Source organism: Solea solea, chromosome 12 (assembly GCF_958295425.1).
Source record: "Solea solea chromosome 12, fSolSol10.1, whole genome shotgun sequence".
Taxonomy (NCBI): domain Eukaryota; kingdom Metazoa; phylum Chordata; class Actinopteri; order Pleuronectiformes; family Soleidae; genus Solea; species Solea solea.
The window spans coordinates 12,929,059-12,949,807 of record NC_081145.1 but is presented as its reverse complement, the minus strand read 5'-3'; the positions used below and the strand labels follow the sequence as shown (position 1 = coordinate 12,949,807).

Below are 20,749 nucleotides of genomic sequence, written 5' to 3'. Positions count from 1 at the left end.
ATAATTTGATGACCTGTAGTCAATGTTCATACCTTGCATTTTCTACATTTGATGCTGCTTACATGATCAAAAACAGGAGAGTTATTGCTACATCAGGCAGATGTGGCTACACTTCAGTAGTTCATACTGGAATGTGTGTTGTTAATCAGGAGGAGCTGAGGCCTCAGTTTGAAGCCAAATACTCCAGGGTGGAGAGAGTCAACCCCATCTCTGGCAAACCCGAGCCATTCCAGCCTTTCTCAGACAAACTCAGCCGGCTCATGGTGTCGGTGTCCGGAATATTTTTCATGGTAAAACTCTTTGATCTTTAAGTAATCTGGCACTTTGGGATTTAGACTCAATATGAGCTCACTGTTATGTGTGTGTTGTATTTGAAGCCCTATGTGTGTGCCCATAGTGGTGTGACATCACCTCCTGCTGGACAAAGAGTGTATTTTATAGGTAATAACTGGATCAGGATTGCTATTTGTGCAGTTTACTGATACACATATGAATAGCGAGGGGTTGTTTTTTAATTGTTAATTGTTTCAGTAGGTTTCCCTTTTTTCCACACAGCCCTTAATTATAAGATAAGATGAAACCCCCTAAGCCTAAATTAGTATGGTAATCTTCTCTGAAGCAAAGTGCTTATCACAGTTTTTTAAACTCATTCATGATCCTTTCTTCTCTCTGCTACTTTCTCGCCATTGTCTCTGCTCAGATTTCCCTCGTTCTGACAGCTGTGTTTGCCGTGGTGGTTTTCCGTCTCATTGTGATGGAGAAGTTTGCTTCCTTCAACTGGAAGTTTGTGAAGAAGAACTGGCAGTTTGCCACCTCCGGCACTGGCGTCTGCATCAACTTCATGATCATCATGTCTCTCAACGTGGTAGGTGTCTGGACAAGCATCATCTGGCACATGTTCTACAGCATTTATTTAGACTGAAACTATCCAAAAAACTAGGGATGACTAGATACCACTATTTTGTATCTGATACAGATATCACAGGCTTGAGTATCTACTGAAGCCAGTGATTTTTGACCAGTATCGGATCGATACCAATACTGAATATCATATCGCCACAACCCAAAAAAAAAATTTACTTTTACAATTTTTTCCAAATTTTCTGTTAGATTCTCTTTATCATGATCTTTACGCTTCTCAACTCTTATCCTGTTGATGCCTATCATCTTGTCAGGTGTATGAAAAGGTGGCCTATCTGCTGACCAATTTAGGTGAGTTCTGTCCACATGTTTCATGGATTAATACTTTCATTATTGCTCACTTTCCAGATGTCGACTAACGCTGATTTTCTCCCCTCTCCACAACACAACCTCATTGTCCTGTCATTAGAGCATCCAAGAACAGAGTCTGAGTGGGAGAACAGCTTTTCTCTGAAGATGTTCCTCTTCCAGTTTGTGAACTTAAACAGCTCTACATTTTACATTGCTTTCTTTCTCGGGAGGTAGGTCAGCGCCCATGGAACTACACTTCCTGTTAATAGTGGATTTAGTGAGTGATGTACAGAGATGTTTTCTCTCAAACTCCAATGTCGACATCTGCCAAGACGGCCTCCCTTTCCCTCCCTTCTCTACAGTTATTATTTTTGGATCGTGTCTCGGCCCTAACAAAATACTGGCCTGCCTAGAGAGTTACTGTTACTGAGTTGTGGTTTATGAGACACAATTAGCAGCTTTGTGTCTTGAGTTTTCCTCTGATTGACTTTCGCTGCTAATGTTGCCAATCTTAATCTGTTCAGGTTTGCTGGCAGGCCTGGGAAATACAATAAACTCTTTAATCGATGGAGACTGGAGGAGGTGAGTGCAATTAAACGTCATTATAAGATGGTGATTCATTTCACGGGCCACTTTATGATTATTACACAGGAATAACCTAATAAAATGACTGTGGTCGTATGTATAGAAAAGGGGATGTTGACACACTCAAAAAATGTGTATTATGAATATCCCATATAATCACTGGGATTTTCAAATGATCGGAAAGCAATGAGGCCCAGTGTGTTCCAGGATTTATGGTTTATGGGAGATTTTCTTTTTCATATTGAAATTGATTTTTGTTCAGTGTCACCCGAGCGGCTGTTTGATTGATCTGTGCCTGCAAATGGGAGTCATCATGTTCTTCAAACAAATCTGGAACAACTTTATGGAGCTTGGTTACCCGTGAGTAGTGTCTTTATAATCATGCACTTCCTTATCTGTGGCCCATTAGAAATACCATATTTAATTCTTAGTGATTTTGAAGTGTTTAGCATTTTACACACCTTGTGTAATTTCTGCATAGTTTTTCTCTTTTCTCATTAGCATATGAAAAGGCTTTTTTCTCTCTCTCCCTCGGAAACACATCAAACCCTCTTGTGCCTGGTTTAACAAAAGTGTTTCTACAGCGCTCAGCGCATTGTCAGAAATAATTGCTTTGAGCTGACAGTTAGCTTTTTGCTATATTCTTAGTTTGCTGCAGAACTGGTGGTCCCGCAGGAAGATAAAAAAAGGAGGAGGAGGAGGAGGAGGAGGAGGGCAGAATGTAGAGAATAAAAACCAGCTTCCACAGTGGGACAAAGACTGGAATCTGCAGCCGATGAACGCCCATGGGCTGGTGGATGAGTACCTTGAAATGGGTAACGCATTACAGTCATTTGATTTTGTTTGATTTTTTTTTTAACTATTAACTTTGAACTTTTATCATGTAGGTCTGCTCCATATATGCTTCTTTGTGATCTTTTTGCTCCTTTAAAGCACACTGAATGAGCCTGGTGTATGATAATGTGCTATATAAATATATTTGCCTTGCCTGTCTTCTGCAGTTCTCCAGTTTGGCTTCACCACCATCTTTGTAGCAGCTTTTCCGCTGGCTCCTCTCCTCGCTCTGCTCAACAACATCATTGAGATTCGTCTTGATGCCTACAAGTTTGTCACTCAGTGGAGGAGACCCATGCCGGCCAGAGCCACTGACATAGGTTACTGTTTTTATTTTTGGTCCTGAGCCACGTTCTTTACACAGTAAACCACCAAATATGTTCCATTCTTAGGCTGCCAAATGCTGCACCTTCCACATGAATACTAGCACCACCCTCCAACTGCCATATAGTGCATGAAAAATGCTCTGTGCGGCATGTCACCCTGTAATTAAATGGAGAATCCACCTTGAAACATTTAGAAATCCCTGAGCAAATGATACATCACGCAGAGTCAAAGAAAAAAAGATCCTTTGTATGTTTAAACGGACAGAATATGCAGATGAACGTAGCCGCTGATCGCAGCCTGAATGAACTGTATTTTTAATAATAACTTTACAGATGTTTTAGATTTATAGTTTCACATTTAGTATCTCTGGAGGCTAAAGCCAAATTACAAAAGACTTAAAGAAACTCAAAAATGTGAGGTTAGTGGTTCATGTAAGGATGCATTCCCTGAAAAACCAACAAAAGGCTCAGTGATGTACACATCACTATGAAGACTATGTTCTTGTCTTTCTTCATGCTGGAAACAATTTTGGAAAATGTCTACTCCTTCTCTTTTGGCCGTCAGGAATCTGGCATGGGATTCTCGAAGGTATCGGCGTGCTGGCAGTCATCACCAATGCCTTCGTCATTGCAATCACCTCTGACTACATCCCCCGCTTTGTTTACGCCTTCAAATATGGCCCATGTGTAGACAAGGGCCATCACCACGAAGATGAGTAAGCATCTAGAACGACGCTCAAATGCTGAATATGTCCAACAGAATGGCCTCTCTTGTAGTCTGATAGATTCTCCTTTTCCCTCTCAGGTGTTTGCAAGGCTACGTGAACAGCAGCCTGGCCGTGTTTGACATGGGCGAGATTATGAACAGCAGCCAGTCCAGATACTGCAGGTACAGAGACTACAGAGCGCCACCCTGGAACTCTGTGCCGTATGAGTTCACCCTGCAGTTCTGGCACGTCTTGGCTGCCAGGCTCGCCTTCATCATCGTCTTTGAGGTCTGTCAACACTCCACATTTCTTTTTTGTCGGTTAGACGAGCAAGACAAGCAGCTTAAAACTCAGTCTCCAATTCTCCACTTCAGTCTGTGTAACTGCAGATGCACATTATTTTTTTTAGTTCTGTTCTTCTATATTCAGCCTTGTTAAATGGAAACCTCACAAGCCCAACTTAATTGAATCTTGCTGCTGCAGTAGGTTGAGGAATTTCATTCAAACTCCGCAGAATAAAACCTAAATTACACTGTGGTCCAGCTAAAAAGAAACCACTATGTTTTTGCTCTTTTCTTGAAAAGTTAACATAGTTTGAGTGTTGCCCTATGCAATAATTCCTGCTGCAGAAAAGCTGGCATAATATACAACATAAAATATTACACTGCATACGTATAAGATTCTTTACCTTATTCCACCGTGTTTACATTGGCATAGTCATTAAATTTTGCAACAAATACTGCAGATGATAACTCATAAATGCTGAATCCTCCCCTCAGCACCTGGTGTTTGGGATCAAGTCCTTCATAGCCTACCTCATTCCGGACATGCCGAGGGATCTCTGCGATCGCATGAGGAGGGAAAAGTACCTGATGCAAGAGATGATGTATGAGGCAGAACTCGAGCACCTGCAAAAAGAGAGGAGAAAGAATGGACGACGTTATCACCACGAGTGGCCTTAGCTTTGTTTCCCCATGTCTCCACTACACACGTCGCAGCACACAGACACAACCTTCACTGCCTGCTTATTTATATGTATGTATTTTAGCATCAGACTTCACTGATTCTGAACACCAAAGACAACTCCCGTTCAGTGACCAGATCCTCCCCTGAGCCTGTTTGGCTTCAGCTCAAGTCCCGGCCCTGACCACTTCCTCACCATCTGTTCCACATCTAGTGTTGGCGCTTATCTTCGTTCCTGGCTCTGACCCTCTCTGCCTCGCCCCGATCCCTCACATGGCTGCATCCAGCAGGTTGCCCTCGAGTCTGTGGCTTTAATGGGGGAACCTCCGCAATTGCAATGTTTACTATGCAGATCAAGAGCTGCAGATCACCATTGTTCACTTTTTTGGCATCCACCCTGCACTCTTCTGTGTGGCAGCTACCACTTCATTTTGACTCTGCAGCCTGGTGCAGCCTCTACAGCATGGCCGTGTATTTCTAACTATGAGTGGCAGCTGAGCCACGTGATGTGATAGCGCTACTGTGGAACTTACTGTATTGTTGCAAAAGTGATTCTGGTGTTGTGGCTACCAAATGAATATTGACTGCTCTTGCAAAGGGACTGTACGTATATTGCCCTTGAAGCATGATGATAAAAAAAAAAAAAATGGCTACCATTTCATTTCAGACAAAATGAACATAAAAAACAACGGGAGTCATCGTTAAGGATTTTAAAATCCTCTCAGTTCATTTGACATGAAGTTCTCGGTGAAATGATGCATGACAATATTGTTTTGTACCTCGTAATAGATGAAGTCCTTGTCTTGATGCCTGGTTCATGTGTGTCTGTGCTCAGTTTGTGCTGTTTGCTCATTTCTGTCTGTGCAACTGCTGAGCTTGGCTGTCCAGAGTTTGGGAAATGTGAACTTTGAATTTGATTGTGCCTACAGTTGTGTGCATCACAACTGTGTCACCAAAATCACGTGTGCCTGTTTGTGTTGCACACGCTTTTCTAGTGCAAGACTTTTACCTTTTTTTTTCCTCGTTCTGTCGTCCAAGCTGCTGTACAAACTCTGAACGCTGCTGTCAGGATTTGTTTTGGATGTGAGTCACACCACTGTACCTACTCGGCTCTCAGCTAACGGCTCTATAATGCACGGAGAGTGTACATTGTAATGCGACTCCCGGCGTGGACAACATATACAACTGCATGCAGGAGCTGCAAATCTGTTCTTCCACTCTGTGCTTGCAGCATGTTTTTCATTTGCTGTTGGAAACCCTGGTCGAAACTTGGACTACTCTGACATACCTGTGGCTTGATGTTCAGTTGAAAAAAAGTCTGCCCAGTGTTCTTCACTCAGAATCGTTCTTCACTTTTAGTATATCACTTAGCAGTTGTGGTTTCAGCTGATTCTCTCAAAGTGAGACATAAGATTTTTTTTTTTTCAATGCAGATTCATGACATTGCCTTTTATTGTGAGTTCTGATGGATTACAGCAGCAGGTTTTTCGCCCTAATGAGAACTCAGGAAAACAGGCAGCGAGAGCAACACATCCGTCTGAATCATGATCATTCCCCGCTTCATTCATGTTGGGATGGAACGTTTTGATGCAGCTAGAGAATTGATGTGAGAATTAATGAGCGAGTGGAACTGAGGAGGTGTAAACTAACTCACTCAGCACTAACGGTCACTTTGATCTTGTACTGATAAAATATGACAATGGCGGAGACTGAGAGTTAAGCGTATTATGCAGAGAAGTGAGTCTGAAGGTGAAGGATATCACTACCCTGAACGCATTGCACAACACTGAGAAACGTATTCCTCATTTTAACTGTCCTTTGTATATACATTTTATGACGTATGTAGTGTTTTTTATACTGTTTATCGCGTACGTCGTGTATGAGTTCACCTGTTTTCACCCTCTGATCGACAAAATGTCCACATTTCTCAGGTGTCCTTTGAATGTTTGCAGATGATCAAAGTTTTATCATGTTTTCTATAATGCAATCAAAGAAAGCCTGCTCTTTTTAGACATATATTTTTGCACTGCATGACTACGATGCACATTCACCATCATCTTTCTGCATAATCCCAGTATATTAGAGCAGATCAGTAATCATGGAATACAGTTATAGACTTGAATTGTTGGGAATTCGGATGCAGAATGTTAATGCTTTTCCAGTCATAATGTTCATTCATAATCATTTCATGCGGTAGATAGAGAGATTTGTTTAAAACTACTATACTAATATTTAACATTCTAGTCCAGGTTTTCAGAATATCTTCCTTGCTATGTGATCATGGAAATCTATGCATGTTGTTATCTTTGAGTGCTATGTTTATTTTTGAAGAGATGCAGATGTAAGTGTGCTGGTACATTTGTACTGTGTCTGCATGACCCCCTTATGACCCCTGCTTTGAGCAGTGCTACCTTCTGTAAAGTTGTGAACAACATCGTAAACATATCACCTTCCTTCTTTTTCAGAGTTGATCCGTTTTAAAGGTCAGTTTCTTGATGTGACAGAGTTTTATATTGTAAAATGATTTATAAATATTTGCTTTGATCACAGGACTAATTAATATAATCTGTGCTGGACTAAATTTCTGATTAAACAAAATGCAGACCTGTTGTGTTTGTTCACTCTACAGGAAATTTCAATTATGTTTACCCTGTAAGAGCCAAAGTCTTAAATATAATTGGAAAAGAGCAATGTGCTGAATAATGACATGACCTTGGATGTTTGTTTTGCCCAGCTACTAATCATTCCTGGATGGACCTCTTCTCTGTTATCTCTCTGAGAGCATGAATTCATGTTCTCACTAATACAGACGCTGCACAGTGGTGGAAAGGTGTTTCTCAGGCCTTCTACTGTTGGCAATAGTACAGTATGGGTATTGTGTAATAAGTAATAATGGCATGACCTTGCACATCTCTGAAAACATAGCAGTCTGAAGAGGATTACGCTTTCTGCTCTACGCTATGCCTCCTAATAGGATTGTGCTTGAGCAAGTGAGGCACAGTGACGTTTCAAGATTTTGTTGTGCATTAGGACGGTATCAGTCGTGACATGAAGTGTATCAGTAACATTGTTTACTTCGTTCCTGTTTACATGTAAAAACATTGAAATGTACAAAAAAAAATAGTATCACATTAAATAATTTGGATATCACTCTTTTCTGTAATAAATCTTGGATTGTATCTTTTAAATCAAATCAGGGTTCTTCATTCCTTCTCGTCTCTTTTATGATGTAGAATTGCAGACAGGCAGACACCGGGCTCAGCTGATATCTTCGTGATTATTCGACTTTAGCTAAATCTGCTTATGGCAAGAAAGAAAAACTGAGCACAGCAATAAGTGTAGAAGTTATTTTCTTTTCATTTATTCACAAACCACAAAGGTGTTTGCCAAAGAGTCTTCATGTAACATATTGTTAAAAAAGATTATGTTACATGAACCTGCTATTTGAGTTTGTGGGATTTTCCTTTACTATTACACTGCTGCTCAGGCTGAATGTCCAACTGTTTTTCCATTCACGTCACGTCACTTAACAGCGGGTTTGATTTCGTCCGGTGAAGTCTAAACACTCCAGAAGAAGCATGGTTACATCTGGATTGTTTTGAGCCCTGATGACAGATGCTTAATGCTTCTAATATGTCACATGTCGAGCTTTTGCTCCAAGTGCAATATTTCACTTTTTTAACCAACATACATTTTACTGTCCTAAAAAGCTGTGGTTTGACATTCCCAACACAGTTGTTTCCAAAGTGCTGCTCTGCGTCAATGATGGGTCATGTGGCACTGGAAAACTATTTTAGGAGTCATTGAAGAAATAGAAGATGAAATCCAGAAGCTAAAAGTACCACCTCACTAAAAGCTGTCACGATCTCTCGCAGAGGTAAGAAAGCGCCAAATTAAAGTGTCAATACAACAATAGCATTGTGCAAGATAATTGTATTTCTTTGTGAGGAATTCTGGGGAGAAATCATTCTGTGTTGGACTTATTACTGTGACAGTGACCTGCAGTTTAAGATGACACAGAAGACTGGAGTGCAGAGTGGTTTTTCCATCCTCTCACAATCCTCTCACGGTCAGTCACTGCACAGAAACACTGGTCTGAATGTAACACAATAACACGCATACATTTAATGTATGAAAAACAATGGGGAGCAGCTTCCTCACATATGTTCTCCCCACATAAAAGATGCTCTGGTTCAGCAACATTTTTATTCTCCAGCTCAGCCACAATAGCTGCACTAGAATTAAACCCGCAGGTCTGTACACCAGTGAAACATTAGTGACATTGTCCACATTTTGTGCTGAGTGGTTTTCCAAAGCAGAAATAATTCCAGCTTCATGTATCAGTGATTTTAATGGCGCCCTCTCTCGTGCAGGCTGCAGACATTCGTTCTTGTCTTTACATGCACCCTTGGGTGACTGATGTTATTCATACAGGACAGATTTACAGTTCAGGTTAGGAGGGTAATCAGAGGAGCCACTGAAACTGTGACCATAAATCCGACAGTGCTAACGCGTGAGAGGAAAGGGAAGCAATGATGAGCAGCTAGGGGACAAAGGAGTCACGACTCTGATGTTGACAAATCATCAGCGCTCACACAGACAGCTGCGAGCAGGAAACTGAAGAATGTGCAACACATTTAATGGATTCCTTATGTAAAATAACTGCATAAATATTTGAGCTGAAACAATAACTCGATTCATCGATTATTAATCGATTACTAAATTAATCGTCAACTGTTGTGATAATCGACTAATCGGTTTGAAGCTTTTTTCAAGATTTCCGATTGTTTCAAGCTTCTTAAATGTGAATATTTACATCATTTCTTTGCTCTATATAACAAAGAAATCTTTATGACTGAATCATATTTGGACAAAACAAGACAAAACAAGACTTTCGAGACCATCATCATTTCCAAGTTTGACAAACACTGATGAACATTTTTTTTTTTAAAGTTTATTGACATTTTATGGACCCAACGATTACTCCAATAATAGAGAAAATAATCGACAGATCAAATGATTATGAAAAAGACATTACATCTACTACCAATGTCAGGTCAAAACTGTGGGTCTATACCTGCAAACTCTCTCAAATAGATATAAAAATACATATATATATATATATATATATATCTGCTTAAATTCAGCTCCTGTACCTAAGAGACTATGAGACTTTAGCATTTGTCATCAACTCACTGGATTTCATTTTTACTTGTTTTACAAAGTAACTGAACTGACAGCATCTCAGAAAGACTAAATAAGTAGAGTTGGAAAAGGGATATTTTTTATAATTTAATTAATATATATATATATATATATATATATATATATACACACTTTTTTGATTACTTTTAGATGTGGGTCTAAATTAATTTCACGCATTAAATGTGTTTAGGTTTCTTGCTGAGCACAGCAGCTTGTGAGTAAGGCAGCACAGCAGACACACTGCTAAAATATTTGTCTGTGAAGGAGCTGTGAGATTCTGATGTTACTCATACGCAGCAGTGAGTGACGGATGAGTTCAACCTGTGTGAAGCGCAACAGCCTTGAATTACCTGCTGTCAAACCTCCTGCAGCAGCAGGAAATACATGATCTGAAAACCTCCATCATCATCATCTTCATCATCATCACCTTCATCATCATAGCCACCTTTGCTTTGTCATGGTTGCCATTAATATTAATGCGAGTGTGTGCTGCTGGCTGAGCAGCTGGGAACCCAGATAAGTAAACATATATCCTAGTGTTTTGACGAACACTGTTTCTAACAGCCTCTCTGTATATATTCACTGTCAACTGTGTGATGTGCTTCTGCTGAAGCGTCACAGCTGAGGGAAACGCTTATTCGTCATCAACATTGTTCCACTGTATCCACTCTCAGGGGCACATGGAAAAATCCCCTCCTTTTTTTGCTTTGACTTGGGATCATTCGTTGCATTCATTTCAACAGGGTCACACTATTTCATGTGTCGTTTAAAACTTTAAAACAGTAGTGAACAGAAAAGCTCATGAAAGTGTCACCAGTCACTTGTTGACCGTGTGTATGAGAGACTTTACAGTGGAATAATTACATTTTCTGTCTCATTAAATGTCTCACCCAAGACTTTTTTACTGTCTTTAGTAGGCTGGTCCACACAAGTTTAACAGGCTTTTTAAGGATTAAGACCTGGTTTTGGGGTTAGGGTTATAACTGGGTTAGGGTTAGGCATTTAGTTGTGATGGTTAAGGTTAGGGTAAGGAGCCAGGGAGTGTATTATGTCTATGAGTATCCACACAAAGACGTTTGTGTGTGTATGTGTGTGTACCTTTTATCAAGTGCTTGTTGTAATGCATGCAGGGCTACATGGATGAACTTGGCTGATCACCGACTAAGGACGTGTCATGTGTGTGAATTGTCACGTCTAAATAATTCTGTTGGTTGTGATGAGCATGTGGTTATTAAGATTCACTGTGAGTCAGTAGCTCTTCAGGCTCCCACGCAGCCTGCAGGCCCTTCAACTCTTCTACTGCCTCACACCAACACTGAGAGGAAACCCATCACCAGCATCTGAGAGGCATCTGTCCTTACTACATCCCACTGTACACACACACACACACACACACAGACACACATTAAACAGTAGAAGATCAACAACATCCCTCACAACTCCATTAAATTCTATTTGTTGTCATATCTGTGGCTACATCTGCTTCCAAGCCAGTTTTTTTCCCGCACAGTCGCAGCGCTGTGCCTCGGCGAGCTGGTCAGTGTTTATGCTCACAGATATGATATTTATTCAGGTGTGCGACTTGTACAGTATGGAGGAAAAGAGAGCGCCTGCATGCTGGGATGCATCAAACTATCCTTGCTTGTATCATTCATTCAGCAGTGTGTACAGAGGCGTGTACAGAAGTACAACAGCGGATTTCAAACAAAGAGCTCCTTATTATTTTTCTAAAAAGTTTAACTCCGGTGACGTTAATTTGGAGGAGTAAATACGAAACATATGCCCACTTGGCCTCCCTTTCGTTATTTCTTCGACTTCATCCTCAATGTTATGACAGCACAGCTGTCTTACAGATGCTGTGACGCTGGCTTTATTTAAACTGCTGACCCCTTGGTAACGCTATTAAAATCTCTCATTAACACATTTTTATGTGAAGAAGAGATCAACTATTGCACCTCTGACGAGGCTGTTTCTCCCTGTGTGCCAAATGTCCAGTAAGACAATGCTTGTTAATGTACTGCTAAAAAAAAAAAAAAAACCCAGACAGGATTAGGGGGATGACTACGGCCCCTGCTGTCTGACGTCCTAGGTGTGTGATAGGATGTAAGGTCCCTCTCGGGGCCTGTTTCCAGATCTCGTTGGCCTTGATGTCCCCATGCATGAAACATCACATGACCCTTCTGAGGAAGACCACAGGACACGGTCAAAACACGTCAAAGTGGTTAAAAAATACTTCTTTTTCTGTCTGTCTGACTGAGCGGAACTTTAACTCAAGGAAACCAAACCTTTTAAGGGCTAAATCCAAATCACACAAAGAATCAAAGACTGTGATGTGTTTCCTTCATTTTTATGATGGAGACTGACATTTTCAGGGCGTCAGACTTTAACTCCCTTATTGGTGGCCACACATTGTATTTCAGTTGGACACAAACATTACTCCAATGCTGGACAAGGTCATATGCCTTTGTTGTGTTTACACTTGCTCTGAAAAGCTTTAATTTAAAGCAGCATTCCTCATATTTGTATTGTCCCTACTTCGTTTTCACATACTGTATCTTTTCTCTTTCTTTCACTCTTTCTCTTTGAACTCGCTTCACCTTGTGTCCCAAAACCTTGCTTTTATCCCACATCAGAGAAGGTGAGCAGCAGATCCAGCATCTGACAGTGAAGTAGAACAATATTGTTTCTTTCCTTTATGAAATAACCACATCTGCCATATATTATATTAATCTGTTGTGGCAACAAAAACACGACCCCTCCCCCAGATTCAGATCCACTATAGAACATGAATGGATCGAACACAGGACAAAACCATCAGGTTCTATAGCCTCGTGTTTATAGCTCGCCATGTGGTTGTAGTTTGTGTGAGTAGCGCTGACAGGCAGAGAGACGTATCTTAGACCACCTAGTGATGATGCAATTATCCAGGACAGGATGTGCAGTCGAGGGAATAGAAGCCCAGAGGATTTGTCCCTCACTGCAGTAACTGAAGTCATCATAGTGAGCTCTAACTACTGTAGCCTCACCCTCACAGTCTGGGAATGCAATCCACAGCAATATCCATTTAACTTTGTCGTTGTTTTTGTTTGTTTGTTTCCTTTTCAAATCGTTTTTTGTCATGATTTACAAGATTTTTGTGGAAACTAAAATAATCACTGTGTGTTCTTTTGCTAGTACAAATCTTGGTGCTATTATTTTAACATAGACCAGATGTTGTTGAAAGTAAACTATTAGGACCTCAGCACCTGACCTGTCAGGTGCTGAGGTGCCCCTCTCTATTTGAGAGAGTTTGCAGGTATAGACCCACAGTTTTGACCTGACATTGGTAGTAGATGTAATGTCTTTTTCATAATCATTTGATCTGTCGATTATTTTCTCAATTATTGGAGTAATCGTTGGGTCCATAAAATGTCAATAAACTTTAAAAAAAAATGTTCATCAGTGTTTGTCAAACTTGGAAATGATGATGGTCTCGAAAGTCTTGTTTTGTCTTGTTTTGTCCCCCTGAGCAAGGGTCAAGACTTAACACTCGGTCATCATGCTGTTGTGTTAAGTGCATCGAACCTGCCAAAGTAATTATTAAGATGCAGCTCTGTGCTGCCATCACTAATACTGTAGTGGGCAACCGTTTGAATACCCTGTCACAGTCTCCTGGTGTCCCTGTTGTCTTGAAAGTTGCTTTGTATTCTTTGTCCATAAACTCTTTTTGTGCTTCTAATGACCTTATTGAAGTCAGATCTCAAGGCAGTTGCATCACTAGATTTAACAGTTGAATTTCTGGCTTTCAGCAGGGTGTGGTTGTCCTCCATGGTTTCTGATTTGCCCACACTGTGACGTTGACATCCTCTCCATGAATTCAGCTTATACCAACATCTATGGTCTGGTCTTTCATGGCAACCTCTCTGAACACAGACCAGTGACTGTTGTGAAAGTTGGACTGTCATTAAAATAGAAAACCACAATAAAGTTGTGTGTTACTTTTATTAGGAAAAACCTGCCTCCGCACTGCTCCGCACTGACACTGCGCATGAGGTTGGAGTAACCACATTCAGGAGCTCTCTTCACTCCAACAGGCGTCTGCGCCTTTTAGGTGACGGGGAGAGGTGTAACATGAGTCGGGATGAAAACTGTGCGCTGGATCTGGCTGTGAGTGCAGATGCTGATCGCCAAAGAGAGAGAGGAGGTGCATGATGGTTGCTGTCCCGCTTCTGCTGCTCATCATAGTCACATCTTTACCATGTTGCCCCGCAGTTTACTCCGGACCAGTCCAGGCGGAGATCTCCAATGGCACTTTCCATCACTTCTTTGTCCCGGACGGATACTACGATGAGACTGAAGACCCGGAGAAGTGCCAGATGCTGTTTAAATTCTCGGATGTGTCTCCATGCGGAGCCTCTGAGGAGCGCGACTCCGTCGTGCGGGACGACTTCGTCATTGCCAAACTGCAGGCGGAGGACGCGGCGCGGCTGCTGGAGGGCATCGGACGCACTGTGGCGCACGACCTGGACGGAGAGGACAGCTACGGCAAGTTCCTCCAGCGGGAGATCTCCCAGATCGGCGAGGCTTTCTCAAACGTGGAGAAGTCACTGGTGGAGCTGGAGGTGAAGTTCAAAGAAAGTCAGGAGACTGAGCTGAGAGAGGAGCAGCAGCTCAACGGCTATGTGGTGAAGCAAGTGAGTGGCATCAGGGACGCGCTGAGGGAAACTACAGAAATTTCTCTGGGACTGAAAGACAAACACGAGCTGTTGTCTCTCATTATTCGCAGTCATGGCACGAGACTGAGCCGCCTCAAGACTGAGTATCTGAACTTTGGCTCCTAAGGTTGTTTTGGCAAATTAACCTGTGCGTGTGTGAGAGAGAGAGAAATAGACCATCCAGTTAAAACAACAACTGGAAAGTTCATTGTGGTCTATATACTGCAGGAATATGTATTTGAATATCTCTGACCATTTGGTTGAGCCCATATTCCGAACAGTGTGTCGTTAAAATGAGCTCTAACAAAAACATCAACACATTCCTCTGGGTCAGGAAAAAAGAAAACTGTGAACATAAATTTCTCCTGCAAGGAACCAGGGGCCTGGAGCCCGCTGTTCCTCTGAGGAAGAATTATATTCAGCAGAAAGTAATAAAAGTCTCTCAGCTGAGCAGCCAACTTTCTGTCTGTGTATTTTAACGTATATAGTTTTTTTGTTTTCTTTTCAATTTTAAGATATTACGACAAAATAAATACTCATCTTTCATCACAGATTGTAACGTTGCCTTTTCTTCTTTTAGCTCTTATCTGCTGCCAAAACAATAATTTAGCTTTTCTTGTAAAACTCACTATACTTGTCTCTCATTGTCACACACACACACACTGTTGTGTTGGAAAACCACTTCCACCCTTTGAAGCTTGAGATTTACACAAACAAAAAACCTTTTGAAGTCTGAACTTTTGATTATCTGCAGTGGAAAGTGACCCCTGTCATATCTTTCTCACCATGTGTATTGCTGGCTCTACATGTGGCAGTGTTTTCTCTATCACCATGTATTAACTGTAGCCTGTGGTTGACATGAAACAAAGTCATTTATCTATAGGGACACTTATGAACAGCATATACAGGATGTTTAAATCTCTACGAAAATGGAATGTGTTTGCTACAACCTATTGTTCCAGACACAACTGTTTATTGGAGGAAAGTAGTTTTGAATTCCTGAAAGGAACTAACCCTGACCTATTGGTCTCTCTCTCACACACACACACACACACACACACACACACACACACAGAGAGAGAGAGAGAGAGAGAGAGAGAGAGAGGGAAACACTGCATGCTGTTTTAATTTTGTAGTGCCTTGAATTTATTATTTTGAATGCCTCCTGTGTTTTTTCTGTCTTTAACTACCATTTTAAAAGGCTCTTGTTTTAACCAGTGTCTGCTTCGACCACAAAGTTATGAGCATGCCAACTTTTTACAGAGATAATGTCTGTGCAGTAGTGAGGGAGCCTGCAATGGGCAGCCATGGAAGCAACTGGGTGTGATTTCCTCTGTCTGGTTTTCCTCACAGTCCAGCTTCCCCAGAGGGACCCTCTTTTTAAAAACAGCTCTGTGCAGCCCGGCACAGTGCTGAGCTGCCGGAGAAACCCTATATGTCTATATGGCTCTTAATTTCCAGGGGCACTGCACAGGGGCTCAGACGATTTGATGGAAAGGTTCTGTTTAAATTTCCACTGCGTAACCAAAGGCATGTCACCAAAGTGATCATAAACAACCGTCACCATTACACACTTCATGTGTCTGTTTTGGCACGGATCATTAATTCCACCTTTTTCTGTAAGTGAAAAAAATGTATATTTTTCCTATTCAAAGTATTTTTTTCCTACAGATTCAAAGTTCCGTGATGCTCAGACACAGGATGGGCTGCCGCTGTTAGGAGAATGTATTCTCCTCCTTGACATTATTTTAAGGACAAACAAAGAAAGGTCAGGAATGTAGACCAGAGTTGACCTTAGAACACGGCGATCCATCTCTGTGGATTACAAAGCTCTGAAACCACATGGCTCTGAGCACTGAGAGATACCTTTATACTAAAACTGAGTCAAGGATTCTCCTCCTTTAACATATTAACTGTAGTTTAAAGTATAGAGTATTTCATGTCATAGACATAGTTTTTATCAGAAGACCAAGTTCTTCCAACGATGAACCATGAAACCTTACACTGGGCAGACTCCATACTCTGATGAAGACCATGAGATGATGTAGTATAAGCCAGAGTATTGCCCATGTGTTGACATGTTGCTCTGCTCTTTTGCTCAGACACTTAGTGTATAATTAAGCTTGAAAAAAAAATAAGTCAGTGTCACTTTAATAACTCATATATCCTATATCATGAGACATAATAATTTATTAGTTGATTGTGTTTCATCAAACGACGATTTAGTAGGAAACTACATCTTGACTTCAACACATGGATATTAGTCAATGTGACATTTATAAATCTCTTTTGAGCGGATTTGTCCTTATGCTTTCACAAACGACCACTTTTTTAAAATGAAAATAGCTTTTTGCAATATCTACAGTATATTTCATTTTGACTATGTTAAAACAATAATATCCACGCGTGTTAAAAAGGTCAAATAAATGTACTGAAAATAATTGAATGAATGCAACGTTAATTCATCTCATTCTTCTCATTTATCTTGTGATATTTTTGAAAACATAGCCTTCAGTGGGCAATACCGTTTTGCAACCGTGATTTATATCATGGCTGCAGCTGCACATAATCAGCCTGTGATTATAATAAATACAATTAAGCAATACAATGGTAAAGTCAAGACATTGAGGACTGAAGAAACCTCGGGAAACAAGTGTAGCCAGAATTTGAATTAGATGTCAGAATGATTGAATTTCTCATAAAAGTTCAGAAAAAAAATAATCATAGAGTACAATGGCTGCTGCATGTTGTCAGCGGAAAGCACAGAGTATAACTTGTGTAAACCAGTGCAGCTGTTGTCGGAATGTTTAAAACATGTGACCCAAAAACTTCTGATGTCGTTATGTGGATAATCTAGTTTTTATGTGTCTTATCTTATGTTTACTTCACTGTGATGCACAACTGACATATTTGTTTCTGTTTTATTAGTATTTTTGTAAGCTTTGGTCACTGACTCATTCTTTGGCCACTGACATTCAAATATCCAGGAGTAGTTGCATAAACCAGACACAGCAGATATTTAAAAATGACGCAATAAACGTTTTGACTCCATTAGCTGGTCCTTCTGTCTGCTTACATACTTATGAACTCATATAATTTCACACTCTTAGAGTATACCAACGCAGGGAGAACCCCAATAAAGTCGATGTCTTTCAGTGAGGGAAAAAAAACATAGTTTTGCATGATTGTTTTATTTTTCAAAAATATTTTGATGGGGGGGGTAAGACATTAAAAACAACAAAACATTTCCCTCAAACACAGTTTGGTCTTGATGCTCATATTTTTCCTTGAATAAACACAAATTCATCTGCATACATACAGTTAAAAATTACATGTACATATCTTGTTTTGAATGAGTACATAATGATACACAGTTGCCCTTTGAAATGTGAAGGTACACATCCATCTTCAATACAGATTTTAAAGTTGTGCTATGGGTCTTCTGCCAGTGTTTCTTTTTCTGTTCTTCTTCCCCATCCCCCCACCCCACCCTCATCCACTAGCATATTTTACATGAAGACATTTTGTATAACTATTTGTCTCCTCGAGAGCAAGCAATAACACTGAAGAGTTCATTCATAGAGAGAGACACAAGAAAAAAGCACCAGAGGAACTGAAAGCGTCTTCAGTCAAATGTCGCCTCTTTTTCTCATTTTTCACGTGAGTTAAGAGTCAGTGTCCTGTGCTTTCTCTGTGCTGCATCACGGCTCTCACTGCTCTGAGTCCCTGCATGGGTAAAAGTGTCTCTGGAACAGGGCTCGTCACTGTTTCAGGAGGAGACAGGTGTCTGTTGGATGTGTGGTGTGGCCTGTCAGACACAGCCATTTTCCTGCCTGGGCTTGTGCACCACTGGAGTGTGTGGAGGGTAGAGGGAAGGAGCCAGTGTGCACAGGAAACCAGCCAGCAATGTAAGGCCCAGTCCACCCCACGCACAAAACATGGACCAGCCATAACCATGACTGATGTCCTCTGGTATCCCAAACATATAGCGAGGATAGCGGGACAGCTCGAAGTTGATCCCAGCCACACATGTGCAAAGAGAGATAATGCAGCATGTTCCTGCCAGAGAGGAAGACAAAAACAACAAGAGTGAGACACTACAGCACAAATAATTTCATCACCTCTCATGCGTCCATCCAACAGCTTTGCAGTGGTAAATACTTTAGCACCCCAGTGTGGTAATACAGGGTAGTGCTCTTTCTACAAAATCCAGTACATTTTACCTCCCATGAGGAAGAGAAGTCCAGCGACATACTGCATCAGATCATGCTCCTTACAGCAGCCCAGTACACCTATGATCCAGCCGAACAGGATGATGGAGATGGCCATGCCTATGAAGCTGGCGGTCATCCTCTGGAGGTCTGCAGAGCAAACAGCACAGAGTGAGGCCGTGCTCTGTGGGCGATGTTAAGTGTTGTCTGCTTTAAATCATCACATTATGAAAGAGCGTTTTGGGAACTCACGGAGCGCGTGCCATTCATCCTGCCTTATTGTCTTGGTCAGATTGACAGGCAGATTCCTGGGCAGCGCCGATGATGAGTAGTAGTATTTTATTGGCGTGCAGCGCGGAACCAATCCTGTGGATGTAAACAACGTGAAAAAAGATGCCACATATAAGCACACAGATGGAGCGGATATTTACCACAAGGCTCTCTGCTGCCACCCCCTCCCCAAAAAAAAAAACACCCAACCCATTCCAGCACCATCCACCCACAGCACTGAAGCTTACTGTAAGCATCTGGAGGATTCTCTTACTATGGCTTTCCTCTCTGAGCTGGAAAACAACACGGCTCGTCGATTGCATTGTAACTCTACCTATTCCTTGTTATTCTGCGTAGGCCTTCATGGTCTGTGCGCAGCATCAGCACCTTGGATAGCGCATTCGTGCACGGAGTGTGCTATTTACAGACAGCGCAACAACACAAATGTCCACAATAAAGACATTATAACATAAAACACCCCACACAGCCCTCCCTCCCTCCCCATCCAGCACCAAACCTTTAAATATCAAATCTTCTGTCTCTAAGTCAAATCCCTCCCGGTGGCACTTTCTCCACAGTCCGGTGATGGTGGAGTTGAACTGCCGACTGCAGAGAGACTCCATGGCGGGCGCAGGAGGCAAGAAGTGCCGCTTGGCCCGCAGCAGCATCAGTTCGCCGCCTCTGACATTGGAGCGCTCCCTCCCCACAGCCGTCTCCTTTGGCAACATGCGAAGCGGGAGGTTGTTGTTGGAGATGTAAATATAGCCAGGGTCGTTTCTTTTGTTTGAATAATTCTTGCAGCGCTCCCGGTGCCTCCTCGCGTCAGTCTCGTACCAGTTGTCCGTGCTGATCGCGACTGCTATCAGCCCCAAAGCGCAAAATGCCAAAAAAAGACCTGCCACGGTTAAAGTCCTCAAAGCAGCCATGTTCCATGCGTATCTCTCCTCGGTGCCGTGATGGTTCCACGGGACAGCAGGATTCCGCTCCTGGCTGCTGTTGTCAGTAGCTGAGGTGGGCAGGAAATTGAGCAACACAAAGGAATCTGAAACGCAGATGTAAACCTGAAGCCCTCATTTCTTTGATTTGTCAACCATCGTCAAAAAGAGCCACATTCTGAAGCGGGGAGATAAATAAATCTGATCCTGGGTTGTCTATTTTGGATGCCTCATCGATGCCTCTCAACTCAGTCAATAGCCGAGATACTGGCCAGTCCAATATTTCTTATCCAGTAGATGGAGACAGAGCAAGTATTTGAAAGCACAACCAGCCTCCAGGCCTGGACTCCCTGTTCTGTAGATCATGCTCTGTTTGGAGCGACTGCCAAAGTCTGTCAGTACTCGACTTTGTCAGTAAACACACCATTTCCTGCATCACCAGCAGCTGCTGCTGTTGTTGTGAAATACTGAAGGAGATAAGAGCCTAATTTTCCCTTTCTGATTTCATCACAGGCAACATATTCATATTCATGTTGGCTGTGGGTAACTTTCCATCCCAACAGTGAGTGATGATGTTTGTGTACCCAAACAGCAAAATATCCATGTATTGTTAGTCCATTATTGGGGGGGGGGGGAGTACTGCAACACAAAGCAGTTACAGAGGGTAGCAGCAGCTCTAATGTCCACCATGTTTTCATTGCTTTCATTCTCATGGTCATCACTTCCTCAATTGGAAACCATAATGCCAAGCTAAAAGAGGAACAAGCCAAACTTCACTTTTGGTTTCACCTCCTGTGTGCAGTTACT

General features: G+C 41.7%; 3 protein-coding genes across 5 annotated transcripts in view; 2 read left to right on the top strand and 1 right to left on the bottom strand.

Annotated features, from left to right (window-relative positions):
- ano3 (anoctamin 3) overlaps positions 1 to 6,639 on the top strand; it is a 34,386-nt gene extending 27,747 nt beyond the window's left edge. For all 3 annotated transcript variants that reach the window (XM_058644911.1, XM_058644912.1, XM_058644913.1), the window contains 11 exons: positions 150 to 290; positions 701 to 865; positions 1,176 to 1,212; positions 1,331 to 1,442; positions 1,737 to 1,794; positions 2,060 to 2,157; positions 2,446 to 2,612; positions 2,799 to 2,951; positions 3,523 to 3,673; positions 3,763 to 3,952; positions 4,444 to 6,639. In XM_058644911.1, coding sequence (XP_058500894.1) covers positions 150 to 290; positions 701 to 865; positions 1,176 to 1,212; positions 1,331 to 1,442; positions 1,737 to 1,794; positions 2,060 to 2,157; positions 2,446 to 2,612; positions 2,799 to 2,951; positions 3,523 to 3,673; positions 3,763 to 3,952; positions 4,444 to 4,626 — 1,455 coding nt within the window. In that variant the 3' untranslated portion in view covers positions 4,627 to 6,639. The remainder of the gene's footprint in view (positions 1 to 149; positions 291 to 700; positions 866 to 1,175; positions 1,213 to 1,330; positions 1,443 to 1,736; positions 1,795 to 2,059; positions 2,158 to 2,445; positions 2,613 to 2,798; positions 2,952 to 3,522; positions 3,674 to 3,762; positions 3,953 to 4,443) is intronic.
- Positions 6,640 to 13,743: 7,104 nt separating this feature from the next.
- On the top strand, positions 13,744 to 15,077 carry fibina (fin bud initiation factor a). The gene has a single exon (XM_058644967.1). It carries the CDS (start codon positions 14,020 to 14,022, stop codon positions 14,650 to 14,652), a length of 633 nt encoding a protein of 210 aa, XP_058500950.1. The 5' UTR covers positions 13,744 to 14,019; the 3' UTR covers positions 14,653 to 15,077.
- A 2,621-nt stretch (positions 15,078 to 17,698) lies between these two features.
- On the bottom strand, positions 17,699 to 20,311 carry tmem276a (transmembrane protein 276a). The gene is made up of 4 exons (XM_058644962.1): positions 19,525 to 20,311; positions 18,990 to 19,103; positions 18,750 to 18,887; positions 17,699 to 18,585 (listed from the first exon to the last, which is right to left on the bottom strand). Exons 1-4 carry the CDS (start codon positions 19,931 to 19,933, stop codon positions 18,338 to 18,340), a joined length of 909 nt encoding a protein of 302 aa, XP_058500945.1. The 5' UTR covers positions 19,934 to 20,311; the 3' UTR covers positions 17,699 to 18,337.
- Positions 20,312 to 20,749: the final 438 nt, after the last annotated feature.